This window comes from Panulirus ornatus, chromosome 50 (genome assembly GCF_036320965.1).
Source record: "Panulirus ornatus isolate Po-2019 chromosome 50, ASM3632096v1, whole genome shotgun sequence".
Taxonomy (NCBI): domain Eukaryota; kingdom Metazoa; phylum Arthropoda; class Malacostraca; order Decapoda; family Palinuridae; genus Panulirus; species Panulirus ornatus.
The window spans coordinates 6,890,058-6,908,424 of record NC_092273.1 but is presented as its reverse complement, the minus strand read 5'-3'; the positions used below and the strand labels follow the sequence as shown (position 1 = coordinate 6,908,424).

The window sequence follows — 18,367 nt, the reverse complement described above, 5'->3', positions numbered from 1 at the left end:
AGTACTGCCTTTTCCTAAAACTTCTCATTCCAAACAAGTCTACATTTCCCTGCTAATGGAAGTAGGACAGCCTTGGGCTGTAGGATCCTCTAGAACGGTCCTGGGTAATACTTGGCCTCTTTCACCATCTGCATAAGACCAAAAATACTTCCACAACAATTGCATCTCAATATATTCAGCACTTAGTTCTTTGCAACAGCAGTAGACCCTTCCCACTGATACCATTTCATTACCATCAGCTAACCCCTCAGCAGAAATATAAAACTTACCCGTCTCATGCTTCAATGACCTATACTAACAGACCTTCCCTTCCCAAAAAACACAATAGTGACAAAACACATACTAAAAAAACCCAACAAGCACTAAATAAATGCTCTCCCAACCTAGTTTTAAACACCACTTCACCACATATGCACCCATCTGAATCTAAACTCTCAAGACATGTACAAGTTGCCTTTCCCTGTCTAAAGTCTGGATACCACCCGAGGGGGACTCATCAACTTACGAGTGAAACCTAGACAGACTCAAAAGTTGGTTGAATACATAAATGGTTGGTGAAATCAAAACAGATTATTGAGAAGTAATGAGGATGGGATACAATGAACAAAGATCTCATTTTCAATATCATATGGAAGGAAATAAGCAAAAGAAATCCGTGAGAGGGACCTAGGAGTCACAATTGTCCCTAACTTGTCACTAGAGTACCCCATTAAGAGAAGAGTAAAACTAGCAAATATTAGAATACCATTCAAGTATAAGGGTAAGAAAACATTCAGCATGCTTGTTACATCCTAAATAACGAACAAAATATAATATGCTTCTCAAGTCTAATCACCGCACCTAAAAATGCACAAAACTAAATAAAGAAGGTTCAAAAGAGCAAAAAGATGGCATAAGAAAGACGTAGGGGTAGGACAACCAGAGGACACAACATGAAGAAATAAAATTAACATTCAGGATGTAAGGAAGTACTTCTGATGACGAAGTACTTTTAAGGTGTAAGAGTACTGGGTGAATTGAACATATCAAAGGAAAACATTGTAATTATGGTCAGCATACACAAGTTTAAAAAGTAGTTCGATAATAGGAAATGTTCAATGGGCACCTGTGAGTGGATATCGCTCTCCCTGTACAGTTGAAATTGGTAATTGTGAATTGTTAATTACATGCAAAGCTGGGATGAGTATAATAGTGAATATAATATGTAGGATGGGTATAACAGTGCATCATTACGCAGGACGGGTATAACAGTGCATACATTATGTAAGATGGGTATAACAATGCTTATATTATGCAAGATGGGTATAACAAAGCATACGTTATGTAGGATGGTATAACAGTGCATACATTATGAAGGATGGGTATAACAGTGCATACATTATGTAAGACGGGTATAACAGAGCATACATTATGTAGGATGGGTATGACTGCATATATTATATAGGATGGGTATAACAGAGCTTACATTATGTAGGATTGGTATAACAGAGCATACATTACGTAAGATGGGTATAACAGTGCATACATTATGCAGGATGGGTATAACAATGCATACATTATGTAGGATGGGTATAGCAATGCATACATTATGTAGGATGGGTATAACAGTGCATACATTATGAAGGATGGGTATAACAGTGCATACATTATGTAAGACGGGTATAACAGAGCATACATTATGTAAGATGGGTATAACAGAGCTTACATTATGAAGGATGGGTATAACAGTGCATACATTATGAAGGATGGGTATAACAGTGCATACATTATGAAGGATGGGTATAACAGAGCATACATTACGTAGGATGGGTATAACAATGCATACATTATGTAGGATGGGTATAACAGAGCATACATTATGTAGGATGGGTATAACAATGCATACATTATGTAGGATGGGTATAACAGTGCATACATTATGAAGGATGGGTATAACAGAGCATACATTATGTAGGATGAGTATAACTTTGAATACATTATGTAGGATGGGTATAACAGAGCATACATTATGTAGGATGGGTATAACAGTGCATACATTATGTAGGATGGGTATAACAGTGCATACATTATGTAGGATGGGTATAACAGTGCATACATTATGTAAGGTGGGTATAACAGTATAGACCTTATGCAAAGGTATAGCAGGGTAAAATCCATGATTACGGACGCCACCTTTCCATCTAGATGATGGGAATTAAGTTTAGGGTGTGGGATTTGAGGCGTCCCACCCATTCACTCCACATCTAAGTTTTCCTAACATGGGCTGGGCTTTGAAGCAAGAGGGAAATGGAGGTAAAAAAAATAACATTCAAAATCAACACTGGTCAGCTGAGGCGATGCATTCGTACCACTTTTACTGAAATCTCGCAAATGATAAAGGAACGGGAGGACCTTAGGACATTAGAAGGAAAAATGACCTCTTCTGTGGAGGGCTTACCCCCAAAAACATTCACCTGGCGCTTATTCGGATTCTATGAAGTGTAATAGGTTCACATATCGAAATACAAAGACAATGATGGTGTAACGTAACAAAAAAGAAACTTGCCTGTAGAATGTAGATATGCATATTATCGCTTTATTATACAGCAGCGAATGCCAACTTGCCTCATTATGTTTGAACCTCACACTTCGTCCCAGTTTTGCATATATGGTGGGCGAGTTCGGACGTGGGTGTCTACTTGGGGCTCGAATTAATACTTATGGACCTCGAATTAATGCGTTTGATAACCATCCCGGTCAAGGTTATGTTCCTGTATCTCGTAACACACACACAAAGGATTCACTGTTTACATCCAAAGCCACGCGAAGCAACATGGCGGCCGTTCAGTGGCGTACGGAAGGGTACATTTTTCGTAATATGCAATAATATCGGTAATTTCTTTACATATGCTGTCTTTCGTCATTAAAAAAAACGAATATTATTTAATCTGTATATCTTAAAATATTATATTATAATTCATTCCCGCAGTTATCCTCATTGACGAGTTAATATGGAATGAGTTTTTAAAAGATGTTTACCGTAATCCCTTGACTGTCATTCCCCACAGAAGCAAGGAAGACTTCATTTGAGAAAAATTAATATATCAAACCTGTCAGATTCTACCTGCTTGTGGTTGAGCCACCAATGATTAGGCCATCTTCGGTGAAGCTGCATCATTTGCTCTGAAATGACGGGAGGGAGGAATAGTCTCGTCGAAGAAGTAACTTCTCTTCAAAGGAGTCCATAACTTCCCTGCTAATGGAAGGAGCGCAGCCTTGGAATTGCAGGAGCTCTTGGAAAAAAAAGAGGTCCTGGGTGAAAAACAATGAGTATATACAGGTGTTACCAGAATCTGTCAGCAAGAGATTACATAGCGAGTAAAAAGTCATCATTGTCGAGGGTGTATCTCATCCCAAAGGGGTTTACCATTTCCCCACAATACTGGACGTAGCGCAGCTTTGGGCTCCAGGAGCTTTAATTAAGGTCATGGATAACATCAGAACTCTCAAATATATATATATATATATATATATATATATATATATATATATATATATATATATATATGAGTAGGGGCAACACAAACAGTAATCACACTCGTGTTCGTGATTACTCACTATCCCTGCATTTCGAAAATTGACATTTGACACCCATGGTGTCCCCTCTCCATGTGCATTCAAGGGCGTGCATGCGCGCGAGCTCAAGGCTACAGATAAATCAAGGCCAGTCAGTGGGATATATGACTCCATACGTTTATAATACAGCAATAACAACTCCAGTATCCTAATGTAGGCGGTGTAATTGGGTCATGTTTTGATTCCAGCGCGCTACACACAGTGTACCAAATCAGTCTGACAGGAATAAAGATCTGAGGGAATGATGGTTCCCCTTTATGAAGCAGAATTCGTTCACGGGTCTGGTTACAAAGATGGAACCGAGTAAAGACAAGCGAGGGGGCCTTCCAAACTTAAGGACGAGGTGGGGACGTTTGGGAAATGGATGAGGAATACGAATAAGAATAACAGATCTCCCAAATGTGAGAGATTTATGGAGACGAAGGGTGGTAATGTTTGTAGGAGGGGCAAGTTCGTGAGTCTGTCGTCACTGCAGAGACGGCGCTGGTGGCTGCGTCGCCGCCCGGTGCTGCCATCTGTCCGCCGCTCTCGCCAACATTCATTATTGATCCCAGCTACCGGGGAGTCCCCCTTAAATAAATTATTTAAAACTATACTTGCTTTATTTACTTACCCAAGCATTACCCTGATAAGTCACTGGTGGTAGACAACTCATCTGCCCACCATCCACATGCAATCTGGGAGACAGTGACGTAACTTTAAAATTAACAAAGAAAAACGATATACGCTGAATTTTGAAACTCTACAAATTCATAAATATTTCAAACTGTGCGAGAATAAAATAGTAATACACGATCTGTATGGAGAGCAAAAACGAATTTACTTGGGGTTGTATGATGCGTATATCAAATCTATTGACATAATAGTTGTAAGATTTGGGGAACTTCGATGCGTAAAATAGCGTTGGTCGAGGGTTTTCCGAAGCCTCGCTATGCAAAATGGGAGAGTGACCCCTGAATTATGACCTCTGAAAACGACGGCAGGAGACCGACCTCCAGGGTATGACAACCTGGCGTATATGACCAGGCGTGATACAATACTACAAGATGCACATTGAGAATGAGGCGTTAAAACACCGACCCACCACCAGACAGACAGACACACAAACCCATCAGAAACCACGCTCCCCAGTCATACACGAGTTATACCCTCTCCCATTTACTCCTCTCCTCACATCACCACAACGATTCAACCTCGTCTACCACAACGAAGACACTAAACACTCAACTGCTCACATGTACCGAACTCTCTCCTCCCCCACAGAGACACACAACATCACTGCTCATTATGACTTAAGCCAGTGGACGCGGCCGGCTTCCTGAGCGCTGCTGTTCAAGATCTGGACCAGTAAACATAACATCCGTTCTAATTCATCCACTCCATCCAAGAACCACGTTTCACCCGCCCAGTGGTCACCCTAATCCTGTCCAAAGAGCAAATACAACAGGGAAGTTGCAAACCACAGGCAAAACAATGTAGCCACAAACATTCCACACCTACAAAATTAAACAAAAATACATCTAATGCAATTTTACCTCAGTATGCAAGGCACCTATTTTTTTCTTTTTGCCAAGCAACAGTACTAAACTCTTCACCTTCAAGCCACTCCATAACCCAAAAAACTACCACCCACCCTCTCCATGGTAGTACTAAAAAACGGACCCTTGCTTCACATATCCCCTCCCCTCCCCCTTACAAACTCAAAGCATATAAACTCCAACGTTCTCTCTAATCAACTAACCTCTTATCATAGCTTAACCCAATAGCCTTGCTTTCATTCACTTCACTCCCAACTCTTTTTCTTTCACACACTCTCCCGAACTCCGTCACCAGCTTCTACCGTTTCTCACTCGGATCTCTAAACAGCGACGTATCAACAACAGACAAATGGCTCACCTCCAAGACGCTCCCAGCCCAAACAGCCTACAGTCCTACTTCCTCTCTCCAAGACCCTTAAGAATATCAGCTTCCTCATCACACCATCCATAAACAAATCAAACAGCCATGGTGACATCACGCATCCTTACAGCAACAGCCATGGTGACATCACGCATCCTTACAGCAGACCCAGCTTCACCTAAACCCACTCACCCTCCTCTCTTCCTACTCGTACTTACGCCTTATTCATTCGATAAAAACTCCACTGCTTCTGGCAGGTCTCCTCTCACCATATATCTGTGACACCTTCCGCAGAGCATCTCTATCAAACCCTATCACACGCTTTCTTTAAATCTATAAATGCCACAGACAAGTTCCTCTTTCTCAAACACCTGATTACACACATCCGCTGTTCCTCCCATTCTGAAGTTCTTTGCATATATATATATATATATATATATATATATATATATATATATATATATATATATATATATATATATATATATATATTCATTAGCGATTGGTTTACGATAGCTCCAGGGCCCCCTTTTTTTTTCAATGGGTCTTCGAGTTACCCCAGAACCCATTTTCCAGGAACTTCTGCTTCAAGGCTGCGCTACGTCCAGTCGCACGGGAGTGTTGGACTCCTTTTGGAGTGAGAATCTCTTTGACGAGACCATTACTCTCGATGATTTAGCCTCACCAAAGGTAACTTCTCACTAGTAGCGTAACCTCACTCAGACGAAAAGTCCAGTACCCCCTCTAATACCCGATGGCATCAGAGAAAACGAGAGAAAGGAGCGAGAACCATTACATTTCGTGAGAGAAGCTATGTTTCAGAGGCGAGAAACTATATCACCTATGCCCCAGTGCTAAACCTTACCCTGACGAGACAAGACGTAGGTCAGGAAGAGGATGATGATGATGATGATGATGATGATGATGATGATGATGATGATGATGATAATGGCGAGCAAAAGCGAGCGGAGTCTTGAGTCTTCAAAGAATGAATGGAAGGAAGAGAGGAGGAGACAGGACAGAACCCTGCGGAACGCTGGTGCTGCTGAAGACAGGTTTACCAGCAGAAGATACTTGAGAAGTATGGGGAAAACATACATAATCATAAAATATATACATGTACATAATTATACATATACATTTACATACACATTTGCTTATGTCCATGTTTATAATAAATGGGTGTATATACAAGGGGCAACACAAGTGTAAAACTTTCTTCCCGTAACGTAAATACTAATCACACACACACACACACACACACACACACACACACACACACATACGGAAACATAAGAATAGCATTCAAATATATGGATAAACATTGAAGAAGCTGTTCCATTCTGATATAAGACCAAAATTCAAATATGCTTCTCAAGTTTGGTCACAGCACCTGAAGAAGAAGAAGCAGCACAAAAGAGCTAATAGAGAAGGCCCAGAGGAGACGGTACGAAAATCAAATCACAGGGAAAGGCAAGAGGCTTTGAATTTGCCCACCTTGGAAGAGAGAAGAATCAGGAGTGACCCGTTCATAGCCTAACTGATTTTAAAACAGGTCTATAACAAGAACAGTAAACAATTCTGCGAGGTGTGCCGAGATCGAGGAACCAGAGAAGATACCATGAAATCAAACTATTAACTTGTTAACAATTTGTGATGTAAAGAAGTACTTAATGCAGACAGCAAATATAAATTCAAGGTCTTTTATAGTAGTTCAAACAAAATAAGTAACCCCCCCCCCCATGACTGTAAGAGACTCCCACCCCGTACAGGTGCAAATAAAGGTAAATACAGCAAGTTCCATAATACAGAAGGTCTAGAGGAGGACAATAAGGGAATGCAACGACTGCACCAACTTACGCGGGAATCTGGACAAACTCCGAAGTTGAGAGCAGAATGAAGACAGCCGTGATGCACGGAAGGGATGTAAAGCCTTAAATCTGTCAAGAATGGAAGAGAGAAGAGTAAAGGAAGGTAGGGGGTCTGATCCAGAGGAAGGGGGGACTACGGAGGACATTTACGATCAATCGACAGGGGGGCCATAAGGCAGGAGAGGAGAAGAGAAATTACCGAGAGACAGGAACAGACAGATAGAAGAGGAGGAGACGAAGGCGGCGAGAAAAGTGTCATCAAGTGGGGAAATAAGAAGACTTCGGGGGAGTTCGACTGTAATTCCATTACAGGGAATGAACACTGAATCAATTCAGCTGAGGGGAGATTCAGCAGACACATATATACTCTTAGAAAAGAAGGTTGGGTGACTGGGGGAGGAAAAAAAAAGAGGAGGTCTGACGGGTCTAGTCTGCATGTCGTAAAGGCTTGTTGAACAAGAGGGAACGCCAGTTAAGACAAAGTACAGACACTACTCAAATTAGTATGGATGGAGGGAAGAGGGGGAGCAGGAACGTTTTCTGGCGTTGATCAAAAGACCCAGAGCAAGAAGACGGTTGCAGTGGGCCATTGAAATAGATAATGCACTGTTCCAGGCGGAAATATTGAGAAAATGTTTATGGTACGGTGGGGGTAAAGGCTTCGCAAAGTGGAGAGCACACAGGAACTGCGCTTGTTACCGAAAAAGGGAGATTACAAAGCATGAGACAAAGAGATTGATGAAGCGATAGACGGTGGAGGAAGGCTCAAAATAGACTGGTAAACCAGGAGGTTGACAGGAGGTAATATCACTGATCTGAAGGAGAATCGTACAGCAGATAAAGATGGAAAGGGAAGGTAGAAATGCTCATTAGAAGATTACCAGAGGCTACAGCATTGCAATAAGCAATTTCTGTAGTTAAAGAAAGCAGGGGGAAAAAAAATGGGTGTTTATACTCAGGACATACTGGGATCTACCGACTGGTTATTGTTATGTTTGCTTTTTGGGGTCATACAGAGAGTGACAAGAAGGGAACAACAAAGAAACCCCGTGAGGGAATACTGTGGACAGGGTCGAGGAAAATCCAAAACTTTCCCACAAATTCATCGTCAGTTATAAAGCAGTCAATCATACAAAGAAATTCAGAGTTGAAGAGGATGACGTATGGATAATATGAGGAGCTAAATGAAAAGTTTAAAGTGTTCCCACACTTTTAAGACCTCATGTTCCACAGAAACAATAAGATGGAATGGGAAGGAGGCCAGAAAAAAACACTTGAGATAACTAGAGAAAACACTAACAGCATTATAAAGGGTCCTGACCCATATATATAAGGATGGGAATCCTTTAGAAAGTACGCATGGGTCAAAGCTGGCTCGATAACACTTCACAAACTTCTTGAAGTTCACAGTTGCTGGTGTAGGCAAACTGCCAAAGGAGTCAAAAAAAAAAGGGGGTCAAACTTCATACTCGTCTTATAGAAAGGACAACGGGAATAGGCACCGAGCTACAGACCAGCTCCATTGACGAGTGTCGTCTATTAGGTATTAGGTACTGTTAAAGGTAATCCAAAAGCAAATTGGATGACTTCCTGCAGAGGAGAAATTACCTTACTGAGAGGCAACATGGGTTCAGGGTGAAGGAAGGGCGTGAGAATCGAACTTCTTAGATTTTTTTTACGAGAGAGTGAGTTCAGTATCTGGACTACCAGAAAGTATTTGACGCTGTACCGTACGGGAGGCTGATTAAGAAGCTGGATCACCAGGCAGGAATAAGGGGTTGGGTTCTTCGAAGGACAGTCCGTTACCGATTTGCCGTTCGCTGCGCCAGCAGCAAAGTAGCGTCAGGAACAGACGAAAGAATGGCCTCATTCGCTCACAACCACTTTCAAGCTGTCCTTCCTGTACGCTGCATGGAAACCATAGCCTCCCTACCCACAACCAGGCCCCAGAGACCTCTCTGTGCATTACTGGATTGACTGGCATACATTGGAGAGGTAGCTGCAAGTGCATGCATGTGTGTAGAAAGGAAGCAGGTTTTGTGGTGGTCGGGATCACAGGACAGGATTTTGAAAATGAATAACCCAGGAATATCCTTGCTAAATCTAGTCCAAATTGGACCAGCAGTTTTAAAGAAGACAGGAACGCGAAAATATTAATGGAGGGACGACATATGACATTAGTTGACTGGCGTTAAGTGAGGGAAAAACGTTATATGGGGTCTTTGGCCAGGTGAACCTGGCATACCTGGATGAAGAGGGTCGGGGTCAATGTGCCTTATAGGATTACATCGTAATTAACAAGCAAAGGAAAGGAGAGGTTGCTGGATGTGAACGGGCTTAGATGGGCGGAGCATGGAATATGTGATTATTTCTTGGTGGAGGCGAGAGTGAAAGTTTGTGATGGGTACACGGAAGGGGAAATGACACACGTGTGAAAGAAGTGCAAGTGAGTGGGTCTGCAGGAGTGGTCTGTGTGCAGAGATACCGAGAGAGACTGAGTGAAGAATGGCAGAGAATGGCAGAGAAAGAGAGACAGAGAACGTCCAGCATACAGGGTACAAGGTCTCTAAGCCTACCAGGTAAAATGTATGGGAGAATGATAATTACGAGGGTGGTGGTGGCATGCAGAGAACACCTGGCTGAGCAGGAGCACCGTGGTATCAGGATAGGTAATGGGTGTAATCCAAGGTATCTGGTTGGAAGAGTATGTGTTACAAGTACCTGGAAGATGCGCCATAAATGAATCGGGGGAAAAAAAAAAGCGTATTCCAAGGTTGAAGGAGATGCCTCGCACAAGGTGCTGCGAATATATCGAGTTCGTGGAAAGTTACTAAAATGCAGCGAAGAGGATATTTTTTTTTTCCGGGAAAAGAAGTCATGTGTGTATGCAGGGACGTGGGGGAGTGGTTCCCAGAAAAGGTGGGTCTACATCAAGGAGAAGTAATGTCACCATAGTTGTTTAAGTTGTTCAAGGAAGGAATGGAGTAGCAGGTAGATAGAAGTATGAACTGTGTGTGTGTGTGTGTGTGTGTGTGTGTGTGTGTGTGTGTGTGTGTGTGTGTGTGTGTGGTGGGGGTTATGTAAGGTGTGAACCAGCTGCTCTTCACAGATGAAACAGCTCTGGTAGACAACAGAGAGAGAGAGAGAGACGCTACAAAAGCAGGTGACAGGACAGGAATCTGGCGGAGTGCGTGACAGGATAAAGTTGAGAGTAAGCAAAAACTTGATGTAATGTTGTGCAGCACAGGGGGGAGGTTGAGAGAGGATTGTCAGCGTGTAAGTTTGGATGGAGAGGACCCGGAGGAATGCTTCAAGCACTCGGGGAGTGGAGGAAGCAGTGGGTAAAACCATGAGAGGGAATATGAGGCGAGTCACTGGGTGGAACACTTGCAGGCTACGAGGCTCTGGACAGTGTTGGTAGGAAGGTGGTCTTCAACAGCAAATATGGGTCGTGTTTGAAAGAACACAGACATAAAAAAAAGTAGTGTTAAGGACGTGAATCTTGCACCATCATACGTAAAAGAAATTACATAAGAGGACACTGAAACCATCACACAAGAATGGAAGTGAAAGGTAAGTCTTATCTAACCTACGGCCTGTACTAGAGAAAGACATCGAGAATGTAATAAAGTTCCGTAAAGAAAAATAAAAAGGGGAAATAGTATGGCTGTCTCTTGAATAAGAGACAAAATTAAAATTGAAAATCTAAAATACCAACTTTTACACACCCGTCCAACAATTAAACTATTCATAATTACCCCAGGACCAATTTCTATGAAGAGGGGGTTCCGGCGTTAACGAGGTCCCCTTTCTTTTTAAAGGCTCCTGATGCCCAGGTCTGCGCTACTGCCAGATGCAGGGAAATGTAGACTCCTCTGGAGTGATTAAGTCCTCGGACGAGACCTCACTCCCAATGACACAGCCTCTCGACGGAAAGCGACTTTTCACTTGCTGTGTAATCAAACTTCAAGGCAAAGCACGGCAACATCCACACACACGCATGTGTATCTATCTATCTATCTATCTAAATATCCCTCTGTCCTTATGAGGCACCTGCAGTGCTCGGGGAAGCTAGCCACGTCCACCGGTATGAAGACCTTCGACAGAAATCGGAGCAAGAGATTCCCCCAAATGCTAACCGAATTCCAGATCCCTCGAGGGAGTTACATCTTTTTCTTTACACTGCCTCACCACTACGAAGTTCGCGAGTAAGAGAGAGGGAGGGAGAGGCTGTGGGAGCCTCCTCAGAGAGGCGACCCCTCCCCTTCCCTCCCCAATAAACTGCAGTAATGGGTCCGGCCGCCATCGCCGGCACCACATTGTCCAAAGTTCACTTCCTCCTTCGCAACTTGCTCCTCCAAACCTCCTCCCTCACTCGTCATCGCTGGGGTGTGTTGCCATGGACCCTGCTGACACACGTCTCTCCCCTCCCCCGTACCATACTCTCTCTCTCTCTCTCTCTCTCTCTCTCTCTCTCTCTCTCTCTCTCTCTCTCTCTCTCTCTCTCAAGCTACGTGCATTACACTCCCATGGGTCTGTGTTGCTATGGGGGTTTGATTTCCTGTATAGGCTGCATGGTGAGGGAGTTCTATACTCGTGTGTACATGTGTGTGTGTGTGTGTGTGTGTGTGTGTGTGTGTGTGTGTGTGAGTAAATAACTATCTATACTGTATCAGAAGTTGAGTTTGTACATTCGTAGGGGCTCCATTTTTTTTTTTTTAAACATTCTCCGCTACCGTGCAATCAATTACTCTTCTGTATGCCACCCACACTTACCTAAGTGTCTTTCTGTTTCTCCTATTCACCCGCACTCTTAAGCTTCACAAGTATTTCTCGACATCTATTTGACCAAGTTTCCTGCTTGATTTTTATTGACTTGTCCTTTGGTTATCCTATGCCTGCACCTCTAGTTTAACAATCCACTGTCAACATCATCAATTTAGTTCGAAAACCTGTAGGCTGTAACTGATCTCTCTTTAATTCTGGCAAAATCTATGCTGCCTTCCTCTGAACCTTCTCTATTAGTTCTTCGTGCCTTTCTTTATCATGCGCGGTGACCAAACCTGAAGCGTATGCTAGTTTTGGCGTAATATAAGACGGGACACCGTTGGCTGAAAAATTTCCTCATCGATGTATTTGAAAGCGAGTACAACATCTGTCAAGATACAGAGTGTCTCCCTCACAATTCTCCAAAGGCGGGACTATGGCCACAGTTTTGAGATAGAGAGAGAGAGTGTGTCGACACTTAAGAGAGTCCCTCTCACACATGGGTTCCTGCAGCTAATTTCCAACGAGAAAAAATGTACACTGAGGTCTCATTCTATGCGTCCCATCCTCACTGCTTTGCCTGAACTCAGGTTGAAATTCATCCGCCATCATCAACTCTTGGCGTTTGTCTGGGTCCCCTTGTCAAGTTGATGCTGTCCCTCTCACTCGTTCCTTGCGAGTGTTTCTTGGGCAAATGCCGATTGTAAGAGCTGTCACGGTTCTCGCGCGCGCTGGCGTCCCCTGACTTGGCAGGTACGGATGTGCGCCTGCCAAAATATGCGCTGGTATGGTGGTGTCGCGGTTCCTGCTTCGGCTCTGCCATGCCCCGTGTTGGTATGCGATCATGGAGGAAAAGGGAGAGTGTGTCTCGTGCATGGGGAGGCCCCTGGCGTCTTCTCCCATGATCACAACAGCTTGCGCTGAGGTGATGCTGGTGTAATGTAAATGCTCCCTTGGTCGTGTTGCGGGTGTAAAGTAATTGCTCCCATGGTCCGTGCTGGTGGTGTAATGTAACATGGGTGCGGTGGCGTAACACCACTTTGGTGTTGGAAGTTATACTCTGGCTGTGTGTGTGGGGGGGTGGTGATGTGTGGGGGAAATGGGGGCTGTTATTATACCACGTCTGTTCTGCTGTTGTACCTGAGTTCTGCTGGTGTTCTGCCACGGTGGCGTCGGTGGGAGGGGGGGGGGGTTAGGTTTAGGTATACACCCTGGTTAGCGTGTGTTACACAGAGTGTCACGGTCAGCGATAGTGAGCTGCCCCATGATTAATGGGGATGTGTGGGGGTCATTAATCTCCATATGTGTTGCCCGAGTGTCGCCACGACCCGACTCGCGCGTGCTGACACCGTTGGGCGTTTCATGCACACGAATGCGTGTGCGTGCGTGTGTGTGAGTGTGTGTGTTGTCCAGCAACGGTGCATCCGGCCGTCGCGAGAGAGAGAGAGAGAGAGAGAGAGAGAGAGAGAGAGAGAGAGAGAGAGAGAGAGAGAGAGAGAGAGAGAGAGAGAGAGAAGAGAGAAAGAGAAGCGTATCTTCCTAACGCATACAGAATGTCAAGTCTATCCGGATATCCTAACCCCGATTGCTTGCCGGTAATAGAAAAAAAAAAAATGAAGTGACGTAGAGAGAGAAAGCAGAAGAGACGCCCCCGGGGTTGGCGCACACTCGCCCAACGCACTGTGAACGGCCGCCCGCCCCTCACAATACGTCACCCGCCGTAACTGATAGGAAAAAAACGGAGCTGTTTTTTACGTTGTGGATCTGATCCAGTTTCCAGGTAGCGTGGGGCGTTCCAGGAGACATACCGCACCACGCCATCACCTCTCCCCTGGGGTTCCAGGGCCGGGATGGGGGATTCCTGGAATAATAATAGTGCTCGCACCCGTCATACTGGATCGGGACTCTCTCTCTCTCTCTCACTCGTGACCATCGCTGTCCACGTCGTTCGCTGAACGTGTTTCATTGACGTCTGTGTATGAACTGCCCTCATGCGCTATCAGAAAGATGTACAACTTCCAGCGTAACACACACACACACACACACACACACACATATATATATATATATATATATATATATATATATATATATATATATATATATATATATATATATTACTGGGTTCCGCCTACTCGAAGTTTCACAGCGAGCGAAAAGTCACTTTCACGAGGCTGTAATCATCAGTATAGTCTCGTCAAAGACCTTCTTATTTCAAGGGAGTCTACAATTCCCTGCTACTGAAGTAAGCGCAACCTTGGGCTGCTGGAGCCTCCAGAAAGAAGTCCTGGGTAACACCAGGACTCTCATAGAAATTGGTCCTGGAGTAATAAATAATAAATATAAAAAAACTCGAAATAACGTTCATTTTTTTGGGTTTTAATGTGTCTCAAATAAAACAAATAAAACAATTATCCCTCCTCATCTTTGGTATGTGAGGAGGAAAACGTAAATAACTATTAAAACAAAAGGTTTATGCATAATTAAACCAGGAGACAAGGTCTTCTCAGAATTGAAATGAGTTCGATGTAATTAATCACCCATTTCTCGTAACCAGAAAACTACGGCTTTCACTGTACCACTGTACCACCCTCCCCGTCCAACTGCGGTGACAGGCTGGGAAAGCAGACGCCAGTTTGCCTGTCTGTCCCGTCTCTGACCCGTCACATGCCTCGGTGTCCGTCCGCGGTCGTACGCTCAAACCACGACGAAGATCTTTGGGCTCAAGCAACTGCAGTGATATCGCACCACTTCTGCCATTACTGCTTGCAGTAAGGACACTTAAGTGTGAAGAAATAGAGAGAGAGAGAGAGAGAGAGAGAGAGAGAGAGAGAGAGAGAGAGAGAGAGAGAGAGAGAGAGAGAGAGAGAGAGGCGGTCATGGCGCGGGGGAGACACAGTGAGGAAGACGGACCGAATGGTGTGGCTTGGGGCAGCGGCGCGCGGCAGGAGCAGCAGCCCGTCTCGCGCCCCAGCAGCAGCCGACGTCGCCGCTTGCTTGCTGCCGCCTCCGCTGGTGGCGGGTGGTTGGTTAGGTGTGGTGTAGGGTGCGTCAGAGATGGTTCAGGGAGGGCGGCATGTAGCCAGGCTCGCTGCACCACGGCCGGCCCTTCCCTGGGTCACACCCGACCATCAAAACACACGAGTTCGGGGGGAGAAGGAGAGGAGGAGGTGTGGTGACAAGAAGGGCTTGTTGGAGCCGTTTTGGTCACTATGACAACCGGAGATCGATGGAGCCAGTGAATGCAGCAGCAGCAGCAGCAGTCAGCGCTCTGCCCCTGCTCTCTCTCTCTCTCTCCTCTCTTACTCCTCTCTCTCTCTCGCTCTCTCTCTCCTCTGCTGGCTCTCACTGACCACCAGACGCAACGAAAAAAAAGGGAAAGAAACAAGAACACCGCAATCTAGGAGGGAGTTTGCTGGAGGATAGCTGTAATGGGTGGCTGCCAGGCCTGAGGCGAGGTGGTGTATGTGGTACGTGAGTAAGGTCTGCCGGAGGGATCCGCTCCCGGCTCTTGGCTCAAGCTCCACCTCTGCCATGCCTATATGCGTATATATATATATATATATATATATATATATATATATATATATATATATATATATATATATATATATATAAAACGATGAATGTAACTGTAATTACTGTAGGATCAATTTCTAAAGGCTCCTGTAGCCTAATGCTAGGCTACATCCATTAGCAGGGTAATACTGGCTGTGTGTTACCGGACTCTGCTTGCGTGAAAGTTGCTAGCGCGACCGTATCCTATCGTCTCCCTGCTACTTGAAGCGGCGCAGCCTCTGGAAAGGAGGTCCTGGGCGACACCAAGTTTTTTGGGGCAATACTTGTTCGCAGTTTTTCCGCGTTGCGTCACGAGCAGCAAAGAAAAGGCCTCGTTCGCTCACGTCCATACTCTGTCATGTAGTAATGCACCTAAACCACAGCCACTTATCTACAACCAGGCCCCATACACCTTTCACTGGTTCCCCCCCCCGGCTGTTTCTCACACTCGTCCAAACTCATACACACCAGCTTCTGCAGTTTCTCGCTCGGAAATGCCACCAGCGCCGCGTCATCAGCAAACAACTTTCGGCGGACGACGCAGCGACGGGAAGTCGTTTTCCGCGAGGGCTGTGCACTCGTGAATGGACGGTGAGGGAATATTCTCGTCGAGAACCATTCTATTCTAAAGGAGCTAGTTTTCCCCAGCTTCTGTATGGAGTGCAGACTTGAAAGCCGACTCTGCGGGAGGCCCCATAAATCGGGTCCTGGATAAATAACAATAATGATAACCTATCAAATAACGGACGCTAATCAGTGGTGGTGGTGGTGGTGGTGTGTGTGTGTGTGTGTGTGTAGGGGGGGGGGGGGAGCGTTGGTGAAGAGAAAACGGGGATGCTAAGGAAGCGGATTAAATCAACGCCGCCCACGATATGGTTGGCGAAGGCCTCTAGCCATGCTTCGTTAGGGGAATTATAATGGTAATTATAACTCGGAGTGGTTTTCCCCCCTTCACTCTCTTCTCGCGTATCAAGTTTCCAATCTGATTCGTCTAAATCTGCATTCGTGGAGGAATTCACACCTCCCTTTCCCCCCTTCCTCTCTACCGTGGCAGCATTCCTCAAGGTTCTGTCCCATCTCATGCCTCTTTATCAACATCTCCTTTTTCCATGCTAACTTAAGAAAAGACCCAATGTACATCTATTCTATTCCACCAAGTTCAGTCATTTTCACTAGCCCCACGTACACTTCGACACTTTACAACTCCTGGAAAGGCAGACTAAGGTTAGGATTTCTCAGTGAGGTAAGTGTAACCCCTCTATATCACATTTTCTTCCCATTTCTTTTCTGTCGCAGTCACCCTCGATGTCTCACAGGCCTGATCCCTCCCCTGACTGAACGCTGCTGCGGTACGTGCCTCGAGAAATTCACAAGATGGCATAATACGTACAGTTGCCGGACATCTGTGTATCGTCACTCACAACTATGGGTAACTTTCTTCGCAAACGCGATTCCCCCAGATCACATACTCGACTCGAACCACTGTGAAAACATCTCCTGATATTCCCTCCACTGACAACTACCCAAAGTTATATTCTACCATTGTCTATGATCATATTATGCTGAGAGTGACGGGGTATATCAACAATTTGGATAAAAATATATATATATATAAGGCCATACATATGTGAAGCCAATGAACTAAAAATCTATATCATCAGCTCACTACAATAATCATCGTCGCAATGTAAACAATTCCACGAAATGACGGTGGTCCTAAAAAACCCATTTGGGGAATCCCACTGTTCTTGGCGTACCCAAGGTAACACAGTACGAGAGAACGGCGCGTCGTGGTGAAAGAGAAAATGTGAGGATCCTGCTGCAAGTGGCCAGAGAGGAAGACCCAAGAGACATTCGTACTCCAGAGTGGTCATGAGGCGAGGTACAGAGGAAACAGTCGTGCTCTAAGTAGCCACAGGGAAAGGTATGAGAGAGAGTGAGAGATCCTCTAAAAAGCGGACACAGAACACAAAATATAAGAGAAGCGAGTCGTGCTCCCAGGAGCCACGTACTAAGTGTCAGGTAAGTTATATACAGACCCCTAGTTGGCCAGAGAGTCAGAGACGAAAGAGGGACGTATATGGGAGCGACCAAAGACCATGAGACGTTTAAGAGTTGGCTGCTGTGTTTCAAGTGGCAACAGAGTTAGAGCTAGTAAGTGGAAACCGTATTTCGAAAAGTAGAAGGGTCGTTAAACAAAAGAGAGTCGTCTTGGAAAAGGCCACAAGGCATGAGACAAGAAAAGGTTCCATACTTCGAGAGGCTATTGGGTAACAGAAGAAGATCGTGAGGCATATGGCCATAGATAACATAAGGTACTACTTCAAGGGGCCGAAAAGGGCAGAGAGAGAAAAGACTGTTGTTCTCCAAGTGGGCAAAGAGGAGGAGGAGGAGGAGAAAACAAAAGAAAATCAAAATAAACAAGAGAACTAGCAGGTGGTACTCACACAAGTGTCAGACGTCAGTTTCGATGCTCATGGCGTTTATGTTATTGTTGTGGCGCGGGTTGCAATTCTGCTTTTTACTAAGGTCGTGCTGCAGTAGCATCCCCTCCTCAAGCTCCATGATGTCGGAAGAAGACTCGGATAAAGAGTCCTTCTTCAAGTGCTGGCCTGGAAAGAGGATGGCAGGAGAGGTGGTTACCCTGTGAGACATGA

At 44.8% G+C, this 18,367-nt stretch overlaps 1 protein-coding gene across 10 annotated transcripts in view; it reads right to left on the bottom strand.

Annotated features, from left to right (window-relative positions):
* Sh (Potassium voltage-gated channel protein Shaker) overlaps nucleotides 1-18,367 on the bottom strand; it is a 720,765-nt gene that overhangs the window by 38,044 nt on the left and 664,354 nt on the right. For 9 of the 10 annotated variants that reach the window (XR_011716404.1, XM_071691321.1, XM_071691319.1 and 6 more), the window contains exon 7: nucleotides 18,158-18,322. Coding sequence is in view for 9 of the 10 variants with exons in the window: in XM_071691321.1 (XP_071547422.1) it covers nucleotides 18,165-18,322 (158 nt within the window). In the remaining variant the exon portion in view is untranslated. Of the gene's footprint in view, nucleotides 1-18,157; nucleotides 18,323-18,367 lie in introns of those variants that run through there. The other variant, XM_071691323.1, reaches the window with a different exon arrangement.